Source organism: Pantherophis guttatus, chromosome 1 (assembly GCF_059756535.1).
Source record: "Pantherophis guttatus breed Tessera chromosome 1, ASM5975653v1, whole genome shotgun sequence".
Classification (NCBI taxonomy): Eukaryota; Metazoa; Chordata; class Lepidosauria; order Squamata; family Colubridae; genus Pantherophis; species Pantherophis guttatus.
Genome location: NC_142063.1, coordinates 67,392,477 through 67,419,739, shown reverse-complemented (window position 1 = coordinate 67,419,739; position 27,263 = coordinate 67,392,477). Strand labels below are relative to the sequence as shown.

At 36.6% G+C, this 27,263-nt stretch overlaps 1 protein-coding gene across 1 annotated transcript; it reads right to left on the bottom strand.

The window, feature by feature from the left end:
- Positions 1-581: 581 nt before the first annotated feature.
- On the bottom strand, positions 582-27,263 carry IVD (isovaleryl-CoA dehydrogenase). The gene is made up of 12 exons (XM_034417863.2): positions 27,064-27,263; positions 21,287-21,376; positions 17,309-17,360; positions 16,979-17,148; positions 12,860-12,953; positions 11,264-11,400; positions 9,377-9,473; positions 7,213-7,306; positions 5,188-5,269; positions 4,290-4,394; positions 3,032-3,104; positions 582-2,415 (listed from the first exon to the last, which is right to left on the bottom strand). The coding sequence occupies exons 1-12, from the start codon at positions 27,208-27,210 to the stop codon at positions 2,282-2,284; spliced, it is 1,275 nt and encodes a 424-aa protein (XP_034273754.1). The 5' UTR covers positions 27,211-27,263; the 3' UTR covers positions 582-2,281.

Here is a 27,263-nt window from a genome sequence, read left to right as displayed (position 1 = left end):
GCATAATGTTGCATAACATCAGGTATAAAATAAAAAAATATTAAACATAGTACATGTTTTCAACTCCCTATGCTCCTTCCTATAATCTTGAATGCAATTATTATAGAGTATTATGTGAATATGACACAAATTAACCACAAATTTATACATAACAAATAGCTTTCAAGATAAAGTACAAGAAAATCAGAAGCCAAACCTCAAATCCATAGAATAAAAACAAAAGATCTAAATAAAAGGGGTTGAGTTAAATGTATGAATATGTCATGTATCCCTTGTAAACAATACAATAATAGAAACATTATTTTGATCTGATGTAATTTCAGATAATAGTTGAAATTCCACAGGAATTTAAGGTTTCATAATCTGTCCAATATCCCAATAACTTTTAATGGTTGTAAGACAATATTGAAGGAAGAGTTATTATAGCTAAAAAGGTACATTTTTTGCCTCCAGAAGATGAGATGGGATTCAAGCTTTTATTTATGATCGTATAATGTAAATGAATGTAGAAAGTTTTACCCACTTTCTGCTGGAGGAAACAGACATGCTAACAGTTGATGCATAAACAGGGAAGCAACAACTTTGTTTTATAATTGTTTATTAATACTAGTGATCTTACAAAGCTACTAATTAACCAGCAATTTCCCCATGTTTTATTACAGCAAAAGCAGCTTAAAAGGAATAGAGAGAACCCTTCGTATAAAAAAGATCAATATACTCTTTATAGTGACCTATGAAAAATCTCATAAGATTGATTAAATGCTTTTTAAAAATTATGTTTTTTTTTTATCTCTAGATACCATGTGGCAAGTTTTGGAACCAAGTTCCAGCTTGATTTGAATTATTAATAATCCCTTACTTGATTGGCTATATTAATTACAGTATTACAATAGAAGTGATAAAATTATATTATAATAACACTTCATGATTTTAAGAAAAAATATTGTAATTGATCTTTGAGCTCAACACATAGGAGAAAGTTATACTGTTGCATTTTAAAACTTCATTTCTACATTGAGTAATTGCTTCCATGCCGTATATTTAATACTTTAAAAAGATGAAACCAAAGTTCACAGGCTAATTAATATGTGATATGGAAAAACCATAATTGAATTGTTATGGAATATATATGTGCTGCGATTTAACAGAGTACTGTATTGGAAATTCTCATCTTCAAATGTAATTCTCCCTTTTAAAAATTAACTTTCAGGAATCCTATATGCAATCTGTGAAATATATAATTTTTCCATTGAGATTTTCAAATCATTTTTAAATCAGGCACTGATTTCTGGAATGTAGAATTAATTCAATTGTGTGGATTGCATTGCAATAGGTTAGTTCAGAAGCAACAATCCTTTTTTTATGTACAATTTAGTTAAGAAGGAAAAATTGGATATGGGTATTTTTAAAAAAATGTATACTCTGTGCTGCTGGTTTAGGTCAAAGATGCCTCCTGAATTTGGAAAAAAAATTACTAGTTTTTTTCCCCTCTGGTCAGACTGGCTGTGTTGTCATGGAATTTTTGCACCACCTTCTTGAGTTTAATATAGATTTTTCTTGCCTGTTCCACAGAAACTCTGGCATAGCACAAAACATTTGGTCCTTTTCCTACTTGCAATATATCCTGTATTAATCAAGGGGAAATTTTCGAGAGAACCAACAATCTCTCAGTGAAGCAGCTGCCTAATATTTTAATTGCTCCTGGAGTGATAGATAATGACACTGACACAAATCAAACATGAAATGGCAGTCTATCAATAACTGCAAGCTTCATGTGGTGCTAATATACTTCAGTTAACACTGAGACAGAATACACAGAAATACATACCTCACATTTTAACAATGTTTTAATAGCCTCTTTAATATTCAAATAGACCTAAAATTTCACAAAACCCGGTAATCAAAGATCTCCATGCATTCTGATAGCATTTTGGAACTAGGATGCATTGGAACCCCACTATTTTCATTCATAAAAGTGACATGTCAGGTGGAAAAACGTAGTTCAGTGATTCTCACGCAGGCAACGTTTCAAACTGGATGAAATCTCAATCTTCTACAATAAGACTTGATAGCAGCTATTCACATCTTCTACCTGAACTGCCTATTTTGTTCCACTGTAACAGTCACATGTTCTTAAATTTAGCAGCATAATAATTTTAAAAAGGATAAATGGAGTGGATATCCTACTATCCAGGTGCAGAACAACAGTTGTGCATGGTTGAAGATTTGGAAAGAAAAGGCATCCTGGTTTGAAGTTCAATTCTTCTTTACAACAGTCTTATTAAACAAAAGCAGCATTAAATGACCGACCAATTATTATTCTGCGCACCTCACTTGTCCCTGCCCCAATTTCATACAATTTAGCATCACGCAAAAAACGTCCCATGGGATAATCATTGATGTAGCCATTTCCCCCTGAAACGAAAGGAAAAAAAGCTAAATGTTAAATGAGGGACAGAAATCCTGATGGTGGGTTAAAAGAGAAGCAACTTGGCTAGAAAGTAGAAGACCATGAATTCTAGTTCCGCCTTAGCCATGAAAGCCAAATGGTAACCTTGGGCCAGTCACTTTCTCTCAACCCAACTCGCCTCACCAGGTGGTTGTTATGGGAAAAATAAGAGGGGGAAGGTGTGTTAGATATGTTTGCTACCTTGAGTTATTTGTAAAAATAATAAAGGCAGGATACAAATATATATATTCGGATGCTACTTTATTAGCTCTTACGTCCTTGGTTAGAACTTGAACTGTTAAGTTTTTACCAGTCTCAGACTGTGAGACTGGTAAATTGAAGATTAAATCTTAAATAATACTAATACTAATAATACTACTGCTACTACTACTACTAATAATAATGTATTCATATGCAAAGAAAGCTTGCATGCTAATTAATATTAAATCCATTTGAAAAGAAACTGAAATTATAAGATATAGCGGTAATCAGTAAAGATGAGACGGAAGTAGCTATATAATGATATGCAAACTTTTAATTAGTTGATCTCTTAATGGAACAGTCAGATATCTTGGCTCTTACCCAAACACTGGATTCCATCCAAAGCAACTTGAGTAGCACATTCTGCAGAATAGAGGATCACTCCCGCACAGTCCTGAAGAAGAAGACAAGATCACTTGCACTGAAATAGAAGGATGCAGAGCAATCCTAATTTGAAAAATAACCCAGCAGAATTGCATATTTATTTCCATGTCCCATTATACAGTTAAATACGGTATACATAATTATTATAGCAAAATTTATTGTTTTCTTATGAAAAAATAATCATAAGAGCTGAATTTCCCAAAAAAGGAAATGGCAGATAAAAGGCAGCTCTGTAAAAAATGAAATCAACGACTAAGGCAAAAAACAAACAGCCAGTGAGTTGTCAGACATCCCAGTTAAAGCAGATGGGAAATACAAAATGAACTAAATATACTTTATTGCAAGGCTACATTAAGAGAATTTTGCAAGTTTCAAAGTACAGACTTCCCACCGCTGCTTTTAACTGCTTGACACATTAGGGCAGGTCCTTCCTAAGTTTCCTTTTCTGACTGTTAAGCCCCTGAGGGCTCCTGCCTGTCTCTTCTGATTGTTTCCTAGGGAGCATTTCTTTCCCCAGTTTCTCAAGGTCATCCACATATTCCATTACATGAGCAGAACAGCTGCTCGAATCTCTCTGGACAAAGACAGGATGGGTGCTCCAGGTAGTCATGAGGAGCAAGGCAACAAGCTGTGGCAAGTTTTGAGCAATGGAAAACAAGGGAATAGCCATGTTGTTCGTGCCATGGTTAGTGCCTTTGAAAGGACACTAAACTTATTACAGTGACTTCTTATGCTACACTACAAATAAATCTTTTGTAGATAGGTGAAAACATATTCTAGCAGTTAAAATGGACAACAGGATATTTAAAATATGTTATACTTTTTGTGTCTTAATTTCCAGTAGTACTAAATCTCTAAATCTTAACATACTCCTGGCAAAACAAAATACAGAAGCTGTGTGGAAATTAAAAATATTTTATAAGTAGGCTCACAGTCTGGGAAACTCAGTATGTGATTTGGAAAGATGGGTAAAAGTGGTTATTATTTTGAACAGATAATCCATTTAGTAATTACTGAATCAAACATTAAATTATTTTATCTGTTGTTTTTTTTAAAAATCTGATTTTCTGATAAGTTGCAGAGTTACGAATTTTACTGCTTTGCTGTGCTTTTATTGTTTCTCAGTTTCAGTGCTTTGAATAGAAAATCTAAAATAAAATATAAACAGCACCACAATATTCTCCTGCAAACTCACCTTTGCATTGATGTGTCCTTGATCACACGCCTTTGCTACGTTATATACATATTGCCGGCATGCCATCAATCGGGTGTACATATCAGCCATTTTACCCTGCATCAACTATATACAGCAGCATAAAAAGGTGAAGAAGGCAAAATGTTAGAAGTTATTTTCAAATGTTATGTCTAAAAACCTGTATTATATTGGCTTCCATTCCTGAACATCGCTATAGTCAGACTTATAATAGCAGTAAAGAAAGAATTAAAAATATGACAGAAGTAACATACATTTCCAGCTGCTGTCCACAAATCAAAGTGCATAGTGAAATAGAAGCAAGAACTACTTGTGTTGGATTAGCAAGCCTTAGTGAAATGTCACTGGAAGAACAGTTATTACCGGAGGAAAATGATGATAACAGTAATTGGATGAAATCCAACATCCCTTGAATCACAGTAGCCTTTATACTGCCAAAGTACTTTGAAAATCCAAATCCTACTTGTTCTCCAAAAGGAAGCTGCAAACTAAAATAGTTATTTGTTCGTTAAATTTACATGGTCCACAACTCCCAGCTATCCTGGGCAGTGAGTGCATGGAAGTAATATAATGAGCAAATCTAATCCAAAAGTTGCTTCCCAAAGATATTAAATGTCAATTTTAAGAATATCTTGATATTCTAGCAGTAAAATGCCATATTCTCTCACCCTGAATCATCCAGCAACTGAAGTAAGGGGAAAAGTACAATGGTTTTGCATTTTGTCTCTTAGAATGCAAATATCAATGTAACTAGGGTGAAAACAATTAAAAGCCAATTAATTCAAAATCTATTTAATACGGTTCTTATTGATGATAAGATACTAGCCAACTATTGAATTCTTCCCTGAAAGTTAATTGGTGTCACTTTCATTATGCTTACCTGGAAGTGGCCAATTTTCTGCCCAAATGCTTCCCTGATATGCAGATACGGAACAGCATGGTCTAGCACTGCCTGCATAATACTGCAAGGGAAACAAAATGCACTAAAATTGATTTTATGAATTTATAGCATATCTCTGAAAAGGTGGCCCATAAAAATTCAATGAAAAACACAGTGAATCCAGAAAACCATGAAACTAAAAGGGCATTAAGAAAAACAAGATAGATAAGCAGTAGAAAGTGATTAAAAGAAATTGACCAAATATTAAGAAATGCCTTGAACCTACCATGCCCACTTAAGCATTTCAGTAAAATAGTATATTCTGGAAAAGGAAGAATTGTAAGCGACAGAGCTATACAAAACTGTGTTGATCCATTTTGAAAGTGTAGTGATTGTAACAGGATGAAAGCTATTAGGATAACCTTTACCTCATTAAAATTAAAAAAGAAAAGCAATTAGTCCATGTTGGGAAAGTCTTCTGAATCAGACTATAAAACAAAAGACTAAAATGTACAATTTTTTTACTAGATAGTATGACCCTTCTTTCCTATAATTAGCTAATAATGCATTAAATTAGCAAACTTTCAATTTCCTCATGATAAATTAGGGGAATTGAAAACAGAAATTAGGGGAATAGAAACGTGTATGTTGGGAAGGATGAAGGGAATCTTAATAATGATATTTGTTTTCAAATAAATAACATTTTTATCATCGAAACTTAATATAAAATATTTCAAGTAATTAAAAAAGATTATGAAGTTGGAACCAAAGAAGATTTCTATATCTGCTAAGTAAGCATCATTAAAAACTAATTTTACCCATAAAACTATTATGCAACACAAAGTAAATTTTGGAAAATGAGACAAAACAAATGCTGGGGGCCAAGGTGGAGGAGGAGGGAATTATAGCTTCCAGCTTCTCTATATAATGGCTCATTAGAAGACTTGGTCTCTTGTGGTTTTCATTCTGTTCATGGAATGCTGAACTGCAGTATTATTGTTTTATGATTCGCTGGTTAGGCAGCAAGAAATTATGGTAGGCTGCATTACTCTGCAGATAAATTAGATTAACCTTATCTTATTCAAATTTGACCCAAATACTTTGTTATGGTGTCTTATGCAGGGTTTTTTGAAAGCATAAAGATATCCAGTACTGGAAACAGTGCTCTGTATTGTGCAGCTGTATTTTAAAAAAAATTAGACATCACTTCTCTTTTAATATGTTAGGGGCCCCACCTGCATACTGCCTGCTGTCGCTCTGGTATCCTCTTCCCTGAACACCCTTATTTGGGTGTTCAGATTATGATGCCAAACATTTAGATTATGCTGCCAAAATTCAGCAGAAAAGAGGCTATGTTTGACAGAATTAAGCAGTAACATAATCGCACAAGTCTCTTGACTCAAACCTTTAAAAATAATACTTAGAAATGACAATGTTGTTTTGGTGGAAACTCAGTCTGGTGATGATCATTTCATTACTTCATACTGTTCTGTAACCCTCAAAATATTAATTTTTTTTTAAAAATGTAAAATGCAGTCCTTCAATGTTGTTAGTCTCCTTAAAAAGTAATGGACAATATTTATGGGCAATTCATGAACTGAATTTCCCCTCAAATTATTACAGAGACAGACATTCTATGCTGACAGATGGGCAACAACCAGTAATGGTACAATTATCTCAGCCACTGTTTTCATGTGCCTTAATAGCAAAAAGAACAACTGCACTTGTAAGTCATTGCTTTGAATAAATCACCTCAAAGCAATAAAAATCACAAAGGCCCCTTTGCTCCTGGAGACAATTGTGAGGGGAGGGGGAACAACTGTGGGTTAGTATAAACAGGTTGCTTAAAAATAATTTTAAAGATAAGGAAACTTAATGTAAGAAAAGCAAGTAAAAAGACTAATTGAAATGCAGGAATAATTTCTCATGTGAATAATACTTTACATAAGGAATTATTACCACCAACTGAGAGAACTGATGAAGTATCACAATGTTCTCAGAATAATAAAATAAACTCATATTTACCCCAGTGGTCCACCAGACAGAATGAGTCTCTCTAGATCCAAGCCACTCATCAACACATAGACTCCTTTGCTTAATTGTCCCAATATATTATCAGCTTTAAGAGACAAAGGGAAGTTGGTTACTTACATAACTTCAACACTGGTTCAGATAAAAAAATGCACCACAGATAGGTTATGTGTAAGTCTACATATACACAGCAGTATACGATATAGAGAGAATTACATTTTTAACTAATACTATTGTTTAGCAACAAAGAAAAACTACTGTTACAAACCCACTTTCTTACATATCTTGACAAAAAATAATTAAACATGCATAACTAAGTTTGATCTCATTGTCATGGTGATAAAATCAAATTGTAAATAAATTAGCAATAATGGAAACCTGTTGTGTCTAATATGACATCAGTCAGTTCCAATATTAAAAACTACAGTACTAATAACCTGGTTTTAAAAACATACCAAAGAAAGCAGCGATAGTGAAGGAAATGTACCTTTACTCATTGTTTATGCTGATATACAACTGTGGAATCAAAGACAAGGCTCAGCAATGGCCTTTGCTATATGGCCTAAACATATAATTCTGTGGATGCTTATGGGGATCAAAGGAGCTTGTGTTACACCCACTACAGCAGTGATGGCTTTTCCGGACTGAGTGCCCAAAGCACATGTGTACGCGCATAATTGTGTGCGTGCACACCCAAACCCCTAAAATGCAATGCATGCATGGCCCCCCCACATGCGCCCCACCCCCTACTCATGTGCTCGCCCCCATGCGCCCTGCCTCGCCCCATGCACATGCGTGGTAGAGACTTGAAGACCAGCTGGCCGGAGGAAGGCACGCAAACATGCATAGCGGAGCTGAACTGGAGCAATGGCTTGCGTGCCATCAGAGAGGGCGCAGCGCGCCACCTCTGGTACGCATGCCATAGGTTCGCCATCACGGCACTAGAGTATATGTGAACAAAGCCATGTGTGACAGAGTTGTATTTCTAAAATGCATTTTGATCCAAGTGATAAGAACTCTAAAAGCTCAGAAAATTACTGGAACAGGTCAATGTTGGACAACAATGGTAGTGACCCTGGAGCTCAGGGAAGCTTAACAAGAATATTGGCATTTAGTAGTACTGCTGTTGTCTTCCACTGAGCTGAGAAAAAGGAATCTATTTTTTACAAAAAAGAAATGATAAGATCTCAACTCTACTTAAAAAGATGGAAGCCAGGAATCCACTTTACTGCCAATAAAATTTGAAAAATAAGAAGGTGCATTTTCAAGAGTGTAAAGATGGCCTCTCCTACAGCTCCTTATTAACATGTACAGTGAGCAAATATGAGAAAGAATAGATCCACAGAGAAAACCAAGTAAAAGATGTTTCTTTTCTTCTCCTAAAATCCAATACAGGAAATTACAATCTTGAATCCTATGCTGAATACTCATTAAGATAAAATGGGTGATGTTAACCATGAGTTGTTTCTATTGAATGTTTTTAACATAAAGACGACAGTGGCACCTTAATTATTAATACTTTTAAAACTTACTCAGACATACTTTACTCTAAAACTTACTCTACCTAATTTCATCAGGTAGATGAAGGCAAGATCCATTTACAAAGAGATTTTATGTATACATGGATGAATTAGAGGACAAGGAAATGGAATGGGAATAGGCAGGACTGCTATGGAAATCAGGAGACAGAATTACTAGAATGGCCATAAATAAATTGTAGGCAGCATTTGTCAACTCTGGCTGCTTTAACATGTCTGGACTTCAACTCCCAGAATTCCCCAACCAGCAAACTGGCTGAGGAATTCTAGGAATAGACATCCAGACATCTTAAAGTGGCCAAAGTTGAGAAATACCTTGTAGATTGTCCACTGTTATCTTAAAGGTCAATAAATCATTGCTGGGTAAGTAATATGTCCAGAAAATGGAGTCTGTTTAAACAAACCATTGCTGTTAGAAAAGAGAGGAGGAGAAAGGAAATGATGGAGGAAAAATGAGATTCAGAAGAAAAAAAGAGGTTAAGTGTAGAGAAGCAACTTTTGACTTGATTTTTCAGTTTTTTAAAATATTTTATTTAACATTCAGAAAGACAAACCTAAGGAGAGAAAAACAGGGGAGTTGTCATTACAGCTGAAAGTAGCACAGCTACTGTGTTACTCACCAGGAACTTTGCAATCCTCAAAGATTAATTCACAGGTATTTGACCCTCTCATTCCCAGTTTATCCAGTTTTTGTGCTGTGCTAAAACCAGGCATATTCTGAAGAAATGAGATAGAAAATACACAGGAAAATCCTCTTCCATTAGAAGTTAGACTAAAACACAATTCTTAAAGCTTCTAACTGAATAGTCTGTACTGAATAGGAGTTAATCACAGAAATGATTCATGCAAAGTGTATTAATGGCAACATGGTAAAGAAAGAGAGCTAACACCTACAGAGATAGCAAATCAAAGACCACAAATCAACATACATGTACCCAGTAAAGTTTAAGTTTGAGTTCGTGTCACTCTTGCTCCAAACCCCAAGGTAACATAGCTCTCTAAATAAATTAGGGTTGCTATATAATTTGAATGAAAAGCAGTAATTATTCCCTTGAATGATTGAGGGCAAAAAAAGAAGGGGTTGAGGTGGCTGGATGGAATCACTGAAGCAGTCGGCATGAGTTTAAATGGTCTTGGGGGGGGGATGGTAGAGGACAGGAAGGTCTGGAGGAAAGTTGTCCATGGGGCCGTGATGGGTCGGACATGACTTTGCAACTAACAACAACAATTATTCCTTTATTTGGCAGGGAGTTAACCTGTCACTTTTTCATGAGATGTTTTACAATGGCTATAAATGGCTTACTAGTGAGTGAAATCCAACCCTGTGTCAGAAGACAGTTCATATAGCAGAATTTTTCCTTTTATTCTGCACAACAGCCTATCCCCACTTAAAAAAAAAATTTTCTGAAAGATTTGAAACTATAAAGACTCTGGCCTCATGGGTCTGATATGAAATGAAGGAATCTTGCTCCAGTTTCCTGATTTCTGATGTTCCATTCAATAAACTTGCCTTCTACTCATTCAATGTTTGATCTTTATTATCTTTAAAAAATGTTCTTCTTTTCCACATTTATTGAGGTGACAACAATTAAACCGCCAAATATAATTGTTCCAAAAATTTAACAACTTGTTCAAGAAATGTGAAACCACAGACTCAGCCTATGCACAATCAAGTGGCTTAATGAGTATGGCTAATTCTATTCATATAGCTTATATCCTTTTGGTAGAACTGAGTTTCCATATTTACTCCGTGCTCCTTAAACTGTCCTTATTTTGCAATTGCTGAAATATTTAAATGCTTAGGTGGGGATGGTTATTGATTTCAGTTTTTCTTACTAGTTATTACTGTTTACAATATATAGTTGGCTGAGGCTTCAGGATGATTCACTAATTATGAATATGCATACAGAAAATCATAATGGCTCAATTCCTCTAACAGGAGTTTGCTATGGAATGTGGCAAGATAGTTCTTAATTTACGCAAAGATGGACATGGGAATGACTGTAAAAATAATTTAAAAATAAGAATGCCATCAAATAGGTTTATACCTTTTCTCACATCATCACGTAGGATATGTTGTTCCAGTTCAGAAACTCAGAAAAGAACTTCCTTGAGCTCACTGAAGTTAAACATCACAAGGTAAATCATTATTTTCAGGTCCTAATCTTGCCGGTTTAGAGCTGTTTCTAAGGAACTCTTCTTACCATATGGACAGAGGCAACTCTATCCCTGCCAAAGTTAACACTGTTGCTCAGAACACTCAAGGAAAGCCAGCAGAATGTCTGGTCTTTTCAGTTTCTTATGCAAGATTGGCCACGGAAGAAGGAACTGCTGGCCTCTATTGTGGAAACAATGTTGTTTCAATGAATTCAGGAGCATGGCTTGTTTTATTTTCTAACAAATAAGTTCTTTCCCATCCAGTTGAAAGGATATGATATCCATAAATCTGTGTAAAATATTTTACATGGAAGATGAAAGCAAGCTTTTTTACAACCCTGGAAACGTACCTTTTCCACAATGAATGCTGTTATACCGTGAGAAGTTGGAACAGCACTGGGGTCTGTTTTAGCATAAACAATCAGAACATCAGCATCTGGCCCATTAGTAATCCAAAATTTGTTCCCATTTAGAACAAAATAATCCCCTGGAAAGGAAAGATGAACTGCTTAATTGTCTGGTTCACAAAACACCCAAAGTCAATGTATTTCCAGAAAGTTTTGTACTTCTCAAGACAACTGAAATTTCCATAAGTGTTTCTTCTCAATACCTTCTGGATACCTGTTTGCTTTTATGTCTATGTTCATGAGATCATTTTTATAGTTAGATATAGAGAATTACTATATATCTTAGCTCTGGAGCTGGCTCTTTTCATAATCAGCCGGTTTCCTTGGAAAAAAGGAGCAGAGTTGTCCTACGCAAACAACACATTCTTCAAAGGATTAGTCAGCTAGAAAGATTGGCCCACAGGTCAGTGCATCTCAAACAGTATGAAGTTATGACTCAATCATACCTCTATTCAATATTATATTTTTCACCTCGCAACTCTGCTCCACACAATTTTTGCTTAAAGTGGTTGAAACAATCAGAAACCTGTGTTCTCTGTGCTCCCCATCCCTGCCAATAAACCCAATCCTCAAATCTGAAGCAAGAGAAAGCAAATGTAAATATCAGAAAGATGCAGAAATTATTTTATATATCAATAGACACTTGGATGGATGCAATATCTTTCAAAGCTGAGTCTATATGAACTTCAACTAGATGATCCTACATCCCTGCAATCATCATCTTTTAACGACCCCATAATCCCTTGCGGGGTGGAGTCTGGGCAACTGAATGAAGTTAGTAGAGTGTTTCAATGGCCAGATGCCCTTCCTGTCACCAATGCGGAGTTTTATTCAGCAGATATATTCTCAGTGTGCCCAGAGAGAGAAATATCTGGCTCTGCCTAGGATCGAACTCACAGCCTCCTGATTGTGAGGTGAGAGCTCCACCTCTAGGCCACCACACCACTCCTTCTACACCACTGCAATGATGGCCCAAAATTGGGGGATGAGGAGGGGAGGGTTTGAATCCAGAAAAGGACACATGGAATTCTACGTCAGCAATGAGGATTTCCTGGCTTTGTACCTAGCTTGAAACTTGATAGAGCTATTTAAACAAAAATGCAACAAGTACAGGGTAGAATTGCAGAAGGGGAAATCATGGGCGCATTTTCCCACATCCCACCCATGGATGTGGGTTGATTGGCAGTGATCAGCAAGAAAAATGGAGAAAAAGGATAGGACAATAAGGATCCACATTGGATAACACATTGTGAACTGCATTTAGCCTGGCAACAGTTGTTTTAGACAGAACTGTTATATTCACATCAGTGGCAGCTCATCAGCCTTTTTTGCTCACCTGTGCTTTGCAGCAGCATTATTCGTTCTCCAGCCCTTTGGCTTGGGAATTGCTCAGACATACATCAGAACTAGCATAAGTTACTGTGTGGACATACAGTAAAAGAACACCTAGAAAAGCTTGATGTGTTAAAGTAGAAGTCCAGGGGGCATTAGGTATCTTTTACGAACATTTTTTTTCCATGTATACGCAATAATTTTTACCTTTTTTGTCTGCCCTCAGCTTCATGGAGACAACATCAGAACCAGCATTGGATTCACTCATTGCTAGTGCTCCAATATGCTCTCCACTATTCAACTGGGAGGATAAGATGAAAAAGAAGTCTATTTTGCTGCTATCGTTACTATTTATTTTTTTAATTTATAAAAAGTTCACAAGAACCTGGTTTTCATGCTTTGGGGAACTGCCAATAGCAAGTGTTATCACTGGCAGAATTCTCCAAATAATTTTACTAATGGCACCGTAGAACATCACACTAAACAAGAAAATATACTGTTGTCCCGTTATAGCAAATGGGTAATAAAACATTGTTTGGAATAGACTTTACAGCTAGGAGAATGGTACCAAGACAAAAGTCTTAGTAGCTTTGCATGATGTCTTCTCCCTGACTGCCTTTTGAAAACAGGACCAAATTGATGTACTGCAAACTTGAAAAATGATCAGATCATTGAAAACAAGAGTTTGAAAATCTGAAAGGAGCCATGAGTCTGGAACAAGATATCAAAATCTCAGCCCATGTGTTAAAATTGCAATAGTCCTTAACTCTCACAATAGAATTGTAGATAATATTCAGTTATGCCACCCTGGCACAACAGACCTCTCATTCTCTTGCTTTCTGTTCTTTCTCTCTTTGCCATCTTCATATTTTTCGGACTATAAGATGCACCGGTGTTTAACATGCACAAAGATTTTGAAGAGGTAAGTAAAAAAAAAAAGTTTTTTGCCCTCCCCGGCCCCCAGGAGCACTCTGCAGGCCTTCCAAACCCTCTGTGCATCCCGTTTTTCGCAAAAACAGGGGCGTTTTTGCCCTCCCAAACCCTGTGCCTGCCTCATTTTTTGCCCATTTTTGCAAAAAATGGGACATGCAGAGGGTTTGGGAGGCCTGCATAGTGCTCCTGGGGGCTGAGGGAGGGTAAGAACGCCTCCATTTTTGCAAAAAACGGGCCCATTTTTTGTAAAAATGGGACGGGTGGGGCGGGGCTTCGGGAGGCCAAAAATGGCTATATTCGATGTATAAGTCACACCAACATTTCCACCCTCTTTTTGGGGAGGGGGGAGTGTGTCTTATACTCCGAAAAATACAGTACATCTATTCTTTTTCCAAGCTCATTCAGTACACTGGAATGAAGCAATATAGTTACACTCAGCAGATTAATACTATTTCAGTCTTTCAATTTAAGACAGTGAGGTGCTTGGGTAAACTTGTACATTTCTCAAGAAGAATGAAATAGATAAACCATACAATTTACCCATTTTTAACAGCATTATGGGTGAAAATAATTTCGCTAATTGGAGAAAGGATAGTACAGTATAAGGAAAATTTTCTTCATGGAATCAGAATGCAGAAATTGGGCTCTCCCTTAATGTTCCAGCCTAGATTTTAATAAATGGAAAACAACTACGAAATTTTAACAGTCAGAGCATTTTTTAAAAAATATCAGCAAGTCCACCATATGGAAACTGTCATTCTTCCTTATTTAGTTTGTCTTTAAAGTTCTATTAGCTCATCAGCTCTGGCACTTGCCTATTTAATGCAAAGTTGATTTAAACGAAATGCTATCTTGTAATAATGGATATTCACTTGGAGAAAGATAATTTAAATAAAAATAAAAATTAGAATATCCCTACTCTAAGTGAAAAATGTAATGGTGCAAATGGAAGATACTTCATTTTGCATCAATTGGGCAGTGATTGCACTGTTCTCACTGCAATATCAGTGACGAGCACCGAGGGGTAAGAATAGGAGGCTAATCAAGTCAAAAGCCTCTTCATATCAGAAATCCATTCTTTTATTCTCTAAATAAGGAGAAAAACTGTCATCTTTTTCAAGGTCTTTTGTAGGCAGCATACATATGAGAGCTGTGAACTGTCCTTTCTGATGAATTAAGAAGAGCAACATCTTGTAACTACTTCAGAACTGTATGGATATTTTCATAGATGCCTAAGAACAACAGAAGACAGGTAGTAAACTCTCATTGTCTATGGAGATTCTCAGAGTCATGGTTATCTCAAAGGTGCTTTTTCAAAAGGCAACTGGACTTTCTTGTTTTTCTTAGAAGACGTTTTGCTTCTCATCCAAGAAGCTTCTTCAGTTCTGAAGTGCAAATGGTTCAGTTTGAGATGGAGACAACACAGACTCATCCCCAACAGCCTGCACCTGTGTTCAATAGTGAAGGGACACAGGGCAGAAAACACAGCTCCATAACACAGTTCCAAGAAGGCTCCACACCCATTTGCACTACTCAGTTGACCCTGAGGACACAGACAAACCTCCAAGTAGCCTCAACGACTCTCTAAAAGAATGCAAATGACCAGCTGTCTGCAAGGAATATAAATCCTTCCATTCCCCACCATCCAGTCAGACCTGAAGAAGCTTTTTGGATGAGAAGTGAAATGTCTTCTAAAGAAAACAAGAAAATCCAGTTGCCTCTTGAATAAGCACCTTTGGGACAAGACCCTCATTGCAAAAACTAGATTCAATTTCAAATTGTAATTGCAGCTGAACCCAGACTGAAAACTACAGAACCAGATCACAAAGAGCCTGCAGAAGGGCATGTAATATCTAAGGCATATTTTTAGGGGCTTCTTCAAAGTTGCCACCAAATGGAAATGCTTAATATGTTAGGGGAAATTTTAAGGTTAAGTTAGAAACTGAATAAAATCAGATTCAGTTTTTGTTGTGCTCATACCTTTTATTGATTTTTAGAGGCTACCTAAAGGGACTCTTGGTGGTTTATACTTTAAAGAGCAAAAAACAATAAAAGGGAAAAAACCCCATCCATATTCGCATATGACCAACAAAAAACACAACTGCTATATATAAAACTAAAGGTTCTTGACATATATTTCAAAACCAAGCAAGGTCTCTAAAAAGTTGCACTGTTGACTGAAGGCCTCAGAAATGAACTGTTTTAACTTCATCATTCTCACACAGGGACTTGGTAAATATCCTTTGCGGATTTAAGATTTTTTTTATTTCTCAATAATTTGTAGCTACAAATCATACATGAAAGTTGAAGATGGTTTTTAGTCCAGATGTTTTTAAATTGATTTTTTTTTCTACAATACATAGGTAAACAAAATACATTTTATAAAGATTAAGTTTAAACAATTGAGGCAAAATAATGTTACTTGCTCTATTCCAAAACAAAATTAATACAGGTAGTTCTCGACTTACGATCACAAATGAGCCCAAAATTTCTGTTGTTAAGCGAAAAGTTTGTTACCCTGTTTCCCCCAAAATAAGACAGCCCCTGATAATAAGCCTAATTGGGCTTTTGAGTGCATGGCAATAAGGCCAAGCGCTTATTTCAGGGTTCAAAAAAATATAAGACAGGGTCTTATTTTCGGGGAAACACAGTAAGTGAATTTTGCCCCATTTTAAGACTTCTCTTGCCACAACTGTTAAGTGAATCCCTTCAATTGTTAAATCAGTAACATGGTTGTTAAGTGAATCTGGTTTCCCCATTGACTCTGCTTGTCAGAAGTTCGCAAAAAGCATTTACATGACTCTGGAGCACTGCAACCATCACAAATGTGAGTCAGTTGTCAAGCATCCAGTACTGCAGCTACTTCAGCTGACTGCTAGTTCAGCAGATCGAATCTCACTGGCTCAAGGTTGACTCAGCCTTCCATCCTTCCGAGGTGGGTAAAATGAGGACCCAGATTGTTGGGAGCAATATGCTATTTAGTATACTGTCTTTGTTGTAAGCCGCCCAGAGTCCTCGTAGCGTGGGTGGCATAGAAATATGAATAATAAATAAATAAATAAATCCAAATGTAAATCACGTGAGTTAATTGAATCTGGTTTCCCAATTGACTTTGCTTGTCAGAAGGTCGCAAAATGGGATCACTTGATCCTGGGACACTGTGGCCGTCATAAATATGAACCAGTTGCCAAGCATCTGAATTTTGATTCGGTGACCATGGGGATGGTGCAATGGTTGTAAGTGTGAAAAGCGGTCATAAGTCACTTTTTACAGTGCCGTTGTAACTTTCAACGGTCACTAAATGAAGTGTTGTAAGTCGAGGACTACCTGTATATCGAATTCAAGTTGTTGCATGCTTTTGTTCTACTATGTAATTGGCTTATTTCTACAAACCTTGGGTAGATATTTCTCTTTTTGTGCTTCGTTGCCATTCCTCACCAACTGATTGATGCACAGATTTGAATGAGCACCGTAGCTTAACGCAACCGCTGCTGAAGCCCGAGATATTTCTTCCATTATCAGTACATGGTCCAGATAGCCCATCCCTGATCCACCATATTCAACTAGAAGGAATTGGGGAGTAAAAGGGTAGTAAAGTTTAAAATTAGATTAATATAGCCTAGAAATATTACTAATTTCCCCAAGTGCAATATATCCATATCGCCACATATTGCAAATCCATAGGCCACAAAGGCTTGTTCAACGCTGAATGCATGTACGTACCTGGAACTGTAACTCCCAGAACTCCTAGGTCCCCAAGCTTCTTCCAGAATTCCTACAAAGAGTGGAACAAATCTATAAGCAAGATTTTGACCTAATGTAAGGCCACTCAGGTTTTAAAATGTCCTTAAGTATCTCAGTTTAATCTCTCTACCAATATAAAATGCTGGGTAAAGTATCTATTGCCCAACATTACAAACAAAGGATTAGTCAGTTGAAGAGTGGTTCATTTGCTGTTCCATCTGGTACAACTCTAAATTAACACTTTATCATCATTGTGTGGGTAATCATTAGCTCACTAAGATAAAAAATGAGATTTTCCATGCAGTGAGACCAATTAATTAAAATTTGAAACTGACATTGTTTATCAAATACAGTTAGTAGAATCTCTGCATTGAAAGACCATTTTAATATAATAATCTGTCTTTTAAGATTATATTTCAGGTTTAGAATTTACTTGCTGAATTGTTATTTTCCAGGTTAATCAGTGGCGATTTATAGCCAAAACTGTAAGAGGGAAAACTCTAAAAAGTCTTTTCCCTAGTCCCTTTTGGACTGCAAATAATTAATTTGCAAGCATGTGGAATGCTAACATTTTTACAATATTGGTATTTAGCTTACTAATTCTGACTATGTTTGCCCAATTTAACATGAAACGTGATGAAGTATTTGCCCAGGAATCACACCCGATATATCACAGAAAAGTGCAACCAAATGCAGTTTGCTAGATAGCAGTAGCACTATAGCAGTAGCATTTAGATGTGCTTTACAGCACTAAGCGGTTTACAGAGTCAGCATATTTCCCCCAACAATCTGAGTCCTCATTTTTCTGACCTCGGAAGAATGGAAGGATGAGTCAACCTTGAGCCTGGTGAGATTCAAACTGCCAAATTGCAGTCAGCAGAAGTAGCCTGCATTACTGCAATCTAACCACTGCGCTACCGCAGCCCAGATGTCCTCCTTTTTGGTCATATCTCAGCACCTGGCTGTTTTATACCCACACCCCTATCTTTGCAAACAGCATTAGCCACAATGATCTTAGCAAGACTGTCACATACAGGATAATGGAAGGTTAATCCTTCCTCCAGTCTCTATGCTTGAAAAAAACAACATTCTAAACACTATTAAAATAGTGAGAAACAGTGGAGCTCCAGAGCTGCTGCTGCAAAAACAGGTATGCTTTACAGCCTTCATGAATGATGATGATGATGATCTCGCCTTTTCTCCAGGAGCTCAAAGTGGTTTACATAACCATTTCATTTTTACTGTGCAACAACCACCCTATGAGATAGATGGAACAAAGACAATACGAATGATCTACGACAGAGGATGAAGTTGGACAATGGACTCCACAGTCCAAATCCAACTTAACTGCTACATTGCACTGGCTCTTAAGTCAAGTAATCCTTGATTTATGACCATAATGGAACCCCAGATTTTTGTTCCTAAGTGAAATTTGCCCCATTTTACAACCTTTTGTGCCACAGGTGTTAAGTGAATCACTGCAACTGTTAACTTAGTAACACAGTTGTTAAATGAATCTGGTTCCCCTATTGATTTTGCTTGTACGAAGATCACAAAAGGTGAACAAAAGCCCCCGGGACACTGCAACCGTCATAAATATAAGTCAGTTGTCTAACATTTGAATTTGGATCATGTGACTATGGGAATACTGCAGTGGTCGTAAGTGTGAAAACAGTCATAAGTCACTTTTTTCAGTGCTGTTATAACTTTGAATGGTCACTAAATGCATTGTTGTAAATTGAGGACTACCTGTACATTTTTCCTAAGGACTAATTGCTGCTCAACCATAAATTAACCATTAGTTTGGATTCATGGTCACTGAACAAATGGTTGTAACTTGAGTACTATCTGTATCAGCAGCAATTGTTTGGGCTAAAAAGGAGTTTTCTTCCATTCATTGTTTTCAGAAGGATCCAATAGAAAATAAGGTGTTAGGCAAAATAGAATTGTGCTGATTAAATTTTACAGGGGTTTTTTGGGGTTTCTACAACCTTTAAACTTACTCTTAAAAAACCATTTTCTTTCTATAGCTTTCTCTTAGATTGTTTTTGTGGTCTAAATGCTCCCTTGGGAAGACCTAGAGATGCTGCAAAGTGCAACCTAACATTATTTGGAACAAATTTGAAGCTGCAACTGGTTCACTCAAGTGGCTAGTAAGATTTATACAGTAAGCCTTTCCCAGATTTGCTATTTGGACTTCTTTAGCTGGATTTACCAGTAACTCAATCCGAGAACTGTCTCTTAAGGAAAACTTGCATTTTATTACTGAAGTTATCATCCCTTCCTTGAGATAGAATTCTTGGATTGACTTTTGGTTTATGGTATATGTAGAATGAGGAAAGAAATTATTTTTTAGATTAGAGGAACTGCAACTCTTAAGAAATGGCAGAACTGATTTAACTCGCTCAGTGTGGCTTTATTCACACTGGTAATCCCTGTGAACAGTTTTTGAGATATGTACCTTACAGTATTGTTACAGCTCAGCTGCTTTCTCTTAGAACAGTCAGCCCTGATTTAAATTGGGAGGTTGGGACCTTCTATTCCTAGAATTACTTTAAGCATCTGCCTGAACTCCTAGCTCCATCTACAATTTAAATAATTATGTAAGAAGTTATTTTTTTAAGATCAAAGGATCACATTACTTACAAAAAATGGGTGCCTTTGGAAAGTGGACATTCTTAAATGGTGCAAATGGCAATATAAAAAGTGGGAATAATTTTTCTGCGGACCACCAAAATTTTCTCAGTGGTGACCACTGGTTTAAAAGGGAGGAGAAGAAGCTATTTTGCTATGTATGGGTCAGAGGAGAGAAAACCAACTGCAGAAAGGAAATAGAATAGCAATAACTCTCTCTTCTGACCCCAGCATGCAAATACAACAACTTGTTTGAAAAAGGATAGTGCCCTGTAACCCTTAATAGGATAGCTTGTGTGGGATTGAGTCTAGGTGGGGGAATAGCATAGTAACCTTGGCTTATCTTATTTAATGGCTCAGCCATATTGAGAAACTCACTATGCAGCAAATCTTCTATAAGCAGTGTAAGCAGGGCCGGATTTTCCTATAGGCTAACTAGGCTTCAGCCTAGGGCCTCAAGATCAAGAGGGGCCTACATTCAAATTGTTAGCAAAATTAAAATTACACTTTCACTATAGGTGAAAGGGCCTCATAAGTGGAATAGCCTAGGGCCTCTTTTCATCTAAATCCGGCCCTGAGTGTAAGTGCATTTCCATGAAAATGAATGCAATGGCCTCTATTGGTAGCTAGTGTCATATTCTATGCTACTAAGAACTAGTTATTATTTAAGGTGCATCGGTATGGTCACAGATTAAACAGAACACCCAGAACTGATTTCGTAAACAAACAAGCATAGCTTAATAAACTTAATAAAGAAATACAAAAGATGTACAAAATTCTGAGGATAAACTTTTAAAATACTAAAGGGTTTAATAAAAACACAGCAGTAAAATTATATCCCATAAAATAACTTATAACTTATAAAATGTTACTTTTGGATGGCTTTCCATGTTTTAGATTAACACTCTTAATACTATTTTTTTTATAACCTGAACCTCCCTATTTTTATCTATTTTTAAAATTTTTAAAATTGCAGTAAATTCCAAACAAAATAAATAAAAACCAGGGACAGATTTTTTTTCCTCAGTGTTCAAATTGAGTTTACAAGAATGACTTTACTTAGACATTTAATTAAATTCATTCTTTCTAACAAGTAATATTTCATAACAATTTACTTGATTCTTCAGTATTTGTATATTACGTACATTTACATTCTAAAAATTTAATAGAGAGTTCTATCTTCTCAAAGTTGATGCTTTCCAGGCCAATATGAGGTAAGGGGAATTGTGAAATCTACCTGAAGGGCATTAGGCTAAGGAAATAAATTACTAAAAATACTGGCTGTATTACTGAGTCAGATGCATAGCTATTGAAAGCACTTACCCTCATATCTTTGAATTCATTATCCCGATCAATTTCTTGAGCCTTTGGAGCTAAGTGTTCCTGACAGAATTTGGTCATGGTTTGCCTAAGCTGTCCAAAATACAATGAAAAATGCATATTAGAAACCAACATTGTTAATTTCCTTTTCTTGCTTAACATTAAAAAAATCTGGTTTGCAATACGAGATAATTATCAGCTGAGTAGGAGGCTTCCCCTTTGTACTTGTGTGAATTGAAGCAAGGACAGTTTTATTATTTAACAAATGAAATAAATTTATCTCATTGAGAATAAGAATTGTGATGAATAGCAACAGTTCCAGTGGGACCTGCATATCTGTGTTAAGGTATGATTTCATAGTCCTAACCAGTTTGCTATTATTCCCGTATTCTATGTTTCCTTGCACAATCCCTTGGGGGGTGGCTTTGTCCCCGTGTTTACCTGAACTTCCTCTGAGGGAAAGCTGGATTTAGATCTTATGATCAAAAGGTCTTAGTAGAGCGTTCAGTACTGCATTTGTTTGATACCTCAAGCATACTATGAGACAATGCCATAGAAGCTCTATTATTGTCCATAGTATTCCTTAGGATTCAACTCCATGGCTTCAGGAATGTTGTCATAGATACAACAGGAGAAACTATTTTTCTTCTAACCTGTTTTCAGGATAGAGCAAGACTCTAATGAATACATTATGTTGGAGAGCTATTGCTAATAATCTAGTATTCCCCAAGGCTGGCTACTTTTGACATAAGGAAAATACAGCATCAGGAAGCCCCCACCCAAGTCACAACAGGTAAAGACCAATTTTTATTTACTTTATTTGATTATCAGCCTGAGCCCCTAAAGATTCTGGACAGTTTTCAATTAAAAGAGAAAAAGCATATAGAGAAAAGAATAGTGGGTGGCGGCCTAGGTCTCCCAGCAGATACCCTAAGTATCAAGGAATCTATGCAATTCCAATATTAAATGTTTATATGCGTTTTCCCAGAAATCTGGATGGTCTTTCTATGAGGTATTAAAGACCTGGAGGTACCGACAACCTTTTGGACTAAGAAATTAAGCAAGCACCACTGGCTTATTAAAAAATATTGTTTATAATTTTAAAAATCTATGTTACTAAATTTATGAATTTAGTCACATATGGAAACCTGTTGTTTTTGTATTTTGTTTTATACTTTGTGTTATTAGTTTTTTTCTTCAATGAGATGGACGGTTTTATAATTTGTATAAATGAATGAATATAAAATGTTCAGGAGGGAGATGTACAGTAGATAGCTTTTTCACACTCATTTCTGTCCCTGTAGCAAGAATCCTACTTTCTTTAGAGGTTTACACTCAATAAGAGATTCTGAAGAGCTCAACAGGATGGTTCAGCCTAACAGTGTTGACAACTGGTACAGTACATGTGAAATCAAGTATAGACAATACATGGTCTTCACATGTTTTAGATCTCAATTCCCATCCACCCTGAGTTAACACCAGCAGAGGGCACTGGGTTGTCCATCCTTGATTAATTTTATCTAATTTGCAGTAGAGGATTGCTGCGGTATGCTGTTTGTCAACAATTGACTAAATCTTACTTTCTTTGGATAGAGGACAAAGGAATAAGATTTTATGAACAAACTGGCTAGGTTTTCTAAAGTTGTTTCAACTATGATAGAAATTTTCATGGTCTTTTTTCCCCTCTTTTGTTATATGTGGATGCTTATACCATTATTTGTTAATTTAGATCAGGTTGTTAATATTACTTGATACAAATAGTCCTCGACATACAACCACAATTGAGCCCAAAATTTCCATTGCAAAGCAAGGTATTTGTTAAGTAAGTTTTACTCCACTTTATGACTTTTTTTTAACCACAATTGTTAAGTGAATCACTATAGTTGTTAAATGAATCATGCAGTCATTAAAGTGAATATGGCTTCCCCCGTTGCTTGTTGGAAGCTAGCTGGGAAGGTGATCACATGACCCTGGGACAATGCAATTGTCATAAATACATGCCAGTTGCTAAGCACACAAATTCTGATCATGCGACCATGGGGATGCTGCAACCATTGTAACTGTGAAAACCAGTCATAAGGCACTTTTTTCAGTGTAATTATAACTTTGAACAGTCACTAAACGAATGGTTGTAAGTCACGGACTACCTACATGGACTAAATATGTTTATATTGTCTTTTCACCACCATATTGTTGGTATGTTTTTCTTATTACCGTAAATAGAATCAAAAGAGGACAAAAAAGATTTTGTCAAAACATTTATTCACTGATACATTGAATATAATTCAATCCTGCCTTTCATATTTTATCCACTATCTAGTGGACAAGTATCTGAGTACTTATTATCAGTAAGTACTTACAGTATAGATTATAATCCTATTTTTATGTTTCATTAAACCAAAGAGAGAGAGAGAGAGAAAATACAATGGATTTTTTAGCGATCAACATAACCAATCAATGCATTAGAGATAATGAAGATAACAAAGTGAAACAAAGCAATCTGTTTTAAATGTTTTCTTAAAAAAACGCAAGCCAACAAGATCAACAGAGCCATTCTAGAGATAGCCATGTGAAGACATAGCTCAAATCCGCTAAGAGGAACATTTGTCTTCATCAATCAATCAATCAATCAATCAATCAATGAATCGGAATAGAGTTGGAAGGGACCTTGTTGGTCTTCTAGTCCAACTACCTGCTCAAGCAGGAGACCCTATACCGTTTCAGATAGGTGGTTGTTCTGTCTTTTCTTGAAAACCTCCAGTGATGAAACCTACAACTTCTGAAGGCAATCTGTTCTACTGGTTAATTGTCCTCACTGTTAGGAAGTTTCTCCTTAATTCCAAGTTGCTTCTCTCCTTTATTAGTTTCCATTAATCAAGAAGAGAAGCAACATTCACTGCAAGTCAGGTAACAAATGGATACACAGAGTGAAAATAACTCATATACAGCAGCTTATCCCTATGCACATGGATATTCCCAACTCAGAATTTTATAGGGCTGTTAAGACCTGGTTCTTCTGGAGGGCTTTTGGACATAGTTGAATATGGGATTATTGTTTTCAAAATGAACTGGTGGTTTACAGTGACTACTTTGCATTTGTATTATTGATTTTTTAGTGGTTTGTTTATTGTTGACTATTCTTCTATTATCTATTATGCTTTAGAATGAATTACGAAAATAGTAATTTGTCAGCTGCTTGGAGACTGTGGACTGAAGCAGCATAAAAGCTAAAGTAAATACATAAATAATTCTGCAAATGAAGTTGCTAGTTCTTCAAAAGATCCATATATGACAGCTGTTTTTCACTGTAGTACACTACAGATACTCAGCTGGAGTACTTTATATCTAAATGCTATACAGGATTAAACATATCCATAATAGTACCATACTGATCGCAAAACAAATTTCAAAGGAGAAATTTGGTTTATTGTTCAATCCCTAGTATGTTTAAGCACTTAAATATACTTCACAATACTGTAAAATAAGATTTAGTAGCATCAATTACAAAAATCTATAATTTTGGCATGCCCAAACCTTTTTTAAATTCAAAAATCTATTATTTATACCTTTGCAATCAAAGATATTTCCACAAAAGAAAAAAATATGTGCTAAAATGAAATGGTGCAGGTTGTCAGGCTTAGTTATCACACAAACCACATCTCAAACCTGGCTCAAAGTAGGCTACTTGATAAGTTATAATATCCTGCTATGCCCTTTGACTGATTTGCAGATTACACTAAGTGTAATTAGACCATATTTAATTAATAAAGCAATTCTGGCTAAGCCATAAACTATGTTTTTACAAACCACAATGCTAGGCTCAGACAATACATTAAATTAAAACCAAACTACACCAATGTTACATTATAGTCCAGTAATAACTCAGCAGAGGATTACATGTATGTATCATCACTGCCCACATGCCCACCAAAAAGTTTCATTGAATAACCTTGCTAATTTTGAATGTCACTCATGGATTCTACCACCAAAAAATGAACTTAGAATATAAATGATGACAACTCACAATTATCTTGGAGTTATAAAATTCATCTCTGCTATCTAGGTCCGTAATGGCGAACCTGTGGCACGCATGCCAGAGGTGGCACACAGCGCTCTCTCTGTGGGCACACGAGCCGTCACCCCAGTTCAGCTCTGCCGTGCAAGTGTGCAAGTCGCCCCAGTTCAGCTTCCGCCAGCCAGCTGATCTTTGCATGCACGGGGGGCAGGGGGCATGTGGGGGTGTACGGGCATGTATGAAGGGCGCATGAGCGGAGCAGGGCATGCGCGTGCATTGCATTTTGGGGGCTCGGGGGTACTTGGTCCGGAAAAGGTTAGCCATCACTGATCTAGGTCATTCATGTAAGCAACGGAATCTATTCCAAAAACTCATTTTGAAATATAGTAATTACAACAATATTTTATTTATTTTACTGGTCACTCCATGTATGTTTTTATCACATGATGTTAAAAATATTTGTTTGTTTTTAAATATGTTACATTTTGTTGGCTTGCCCTAAAGACAGAGTAAAAATAATCAGCCCTAGAGACAGAGTAAAAAAAAATATCGGAAGACATTTTGTTTTTTACCTTGTAATTTTATCTGTTGCAAGGGCTATAGCTAGTGATGGGTTTTGTTTGTTTTGGTACATTCAACTCAAATCACTATTGATTCCTTGTGACTGCCTGGTCTGGACTTTTCTTAGCAAGATTTCAGAAGTTGTTTGCTTTCTTCCTAGAGTGATGAGAGAATAACTGGCCAGAGATCATCCAGCTGGCTTTATGCTTAAGGCAGGGCTAGAACTCCCAGTCTCTTGATTTCCAATCTGATGCCTTGACCATTACATCAAACTGGCTTTCTATTGCTAGGCACAAATGAGAAAAACCTACTTTTGCAATGAAGAATAAAATGAATCTCTAAAATTCAACTTCCTTTCTTTAAAAGGTATGTCAATATTCTTGGATTTTTTTAAATTGAAAGAACAAACAGGAAAAGAGCCTTTTAAAATCAGAAAAATTGTGTATGACCCTTCCACAAAAACATATCCATTTTATATATCAACACTGTTATTTGTTACTTGACTTTTTATAACATTACTTTGTAGTTCAATCTGGAAACTATCCTGATTTACTGCTCAATAATTTGCTTTTTAATTATTTTTTTGCATTTGTTTAGTCTTTAAACTGGTATTCATCAGTTCATACCATCTGCCGACAGTAAGGTCCACAGTTTAGTAGTCTAGCATTGTTCCCCAGTGCTCAATTCAAATTTCTTTAAGAGGGGGTTTCAAGCAAACAACTAATAATGTGCAGAACAGCCTGCAGAATTAAATTGTGACTAGTAATGTTAACAACCTTATCCTTCCAGGACAAGATCTAAACCTTCAAGGCCAATCAGATTAGAGATCGTTACCAGCATTCTAGTCACCGGATTCTATAACATGCTTATTCAATTTTTTCTGAAGAAATAAATCTCCAAACATTGTAACCCTTTCTCACATCTTGAACTGATTTTATTTGCCAACGCTTTCTTAATGGTCTCAACAGGGTAGATGCGTTCCTCATCGCCGGCGCATACAGGATCCCCCGTCCGCCTCTTTTGGGATTCCTATTCCCGTGTGCTCCAGAGCAGAGTTCTGGGATCCAGAATAGGTCCGGTCCCGCTCATGGAAAAGGATCCCTACGCGAACACCCAACAGGGACAGGGGTCAGCGGAGGCTGCAAGAAGGAAGCAAAGCAGAGGACGCTTGTTCTCTAATGCTAAAAGAAGCTGCCGGGTATACCTGCCGCTGCTCCGCGTTCAAACCATTCACCATATCATCCACCGACACCCCGGCGCAGCCCCGCCGCCAAAGTGACGACAAACCCCCGAGGAAGCAGCGTCGGGAGCAGCTGGTGGCGCCCTTCCTGATCAAACCGGCAGCCGCCATCACGAACTCCGCAGCGACCTCCCACTCCGGCAGATCCTGGCAGCATTCCCACC

What these genes read in the sequence shown, in the direction of transcription:
- IVD (XM_034417863.2), bottom strand. Translation starts at nt 27,210, where the DNA reads ATGGCGGCTGCCGGTTTGATCAGGAAGGGCGCCACCAGCTGCTCCCGA. An exon ending in TGAGGATTGCAAAGTTCCTG is followed by an intron (nt 7,307 to 9,376) that starts GTGAGTAACACA and finishes TGTCTCTTAAAG; the next exon opens with CTGATAATATATTGGGACAA. An exon ending in GGATGGAATCCAGTGTTTGG is followed by an intron (nt 2,416 to 3,031) that starts GTAAGAGCCAAG and finishes CTTTCGTTTCAG; the next exon opens with GGGGAAATGGCTACATCAAT.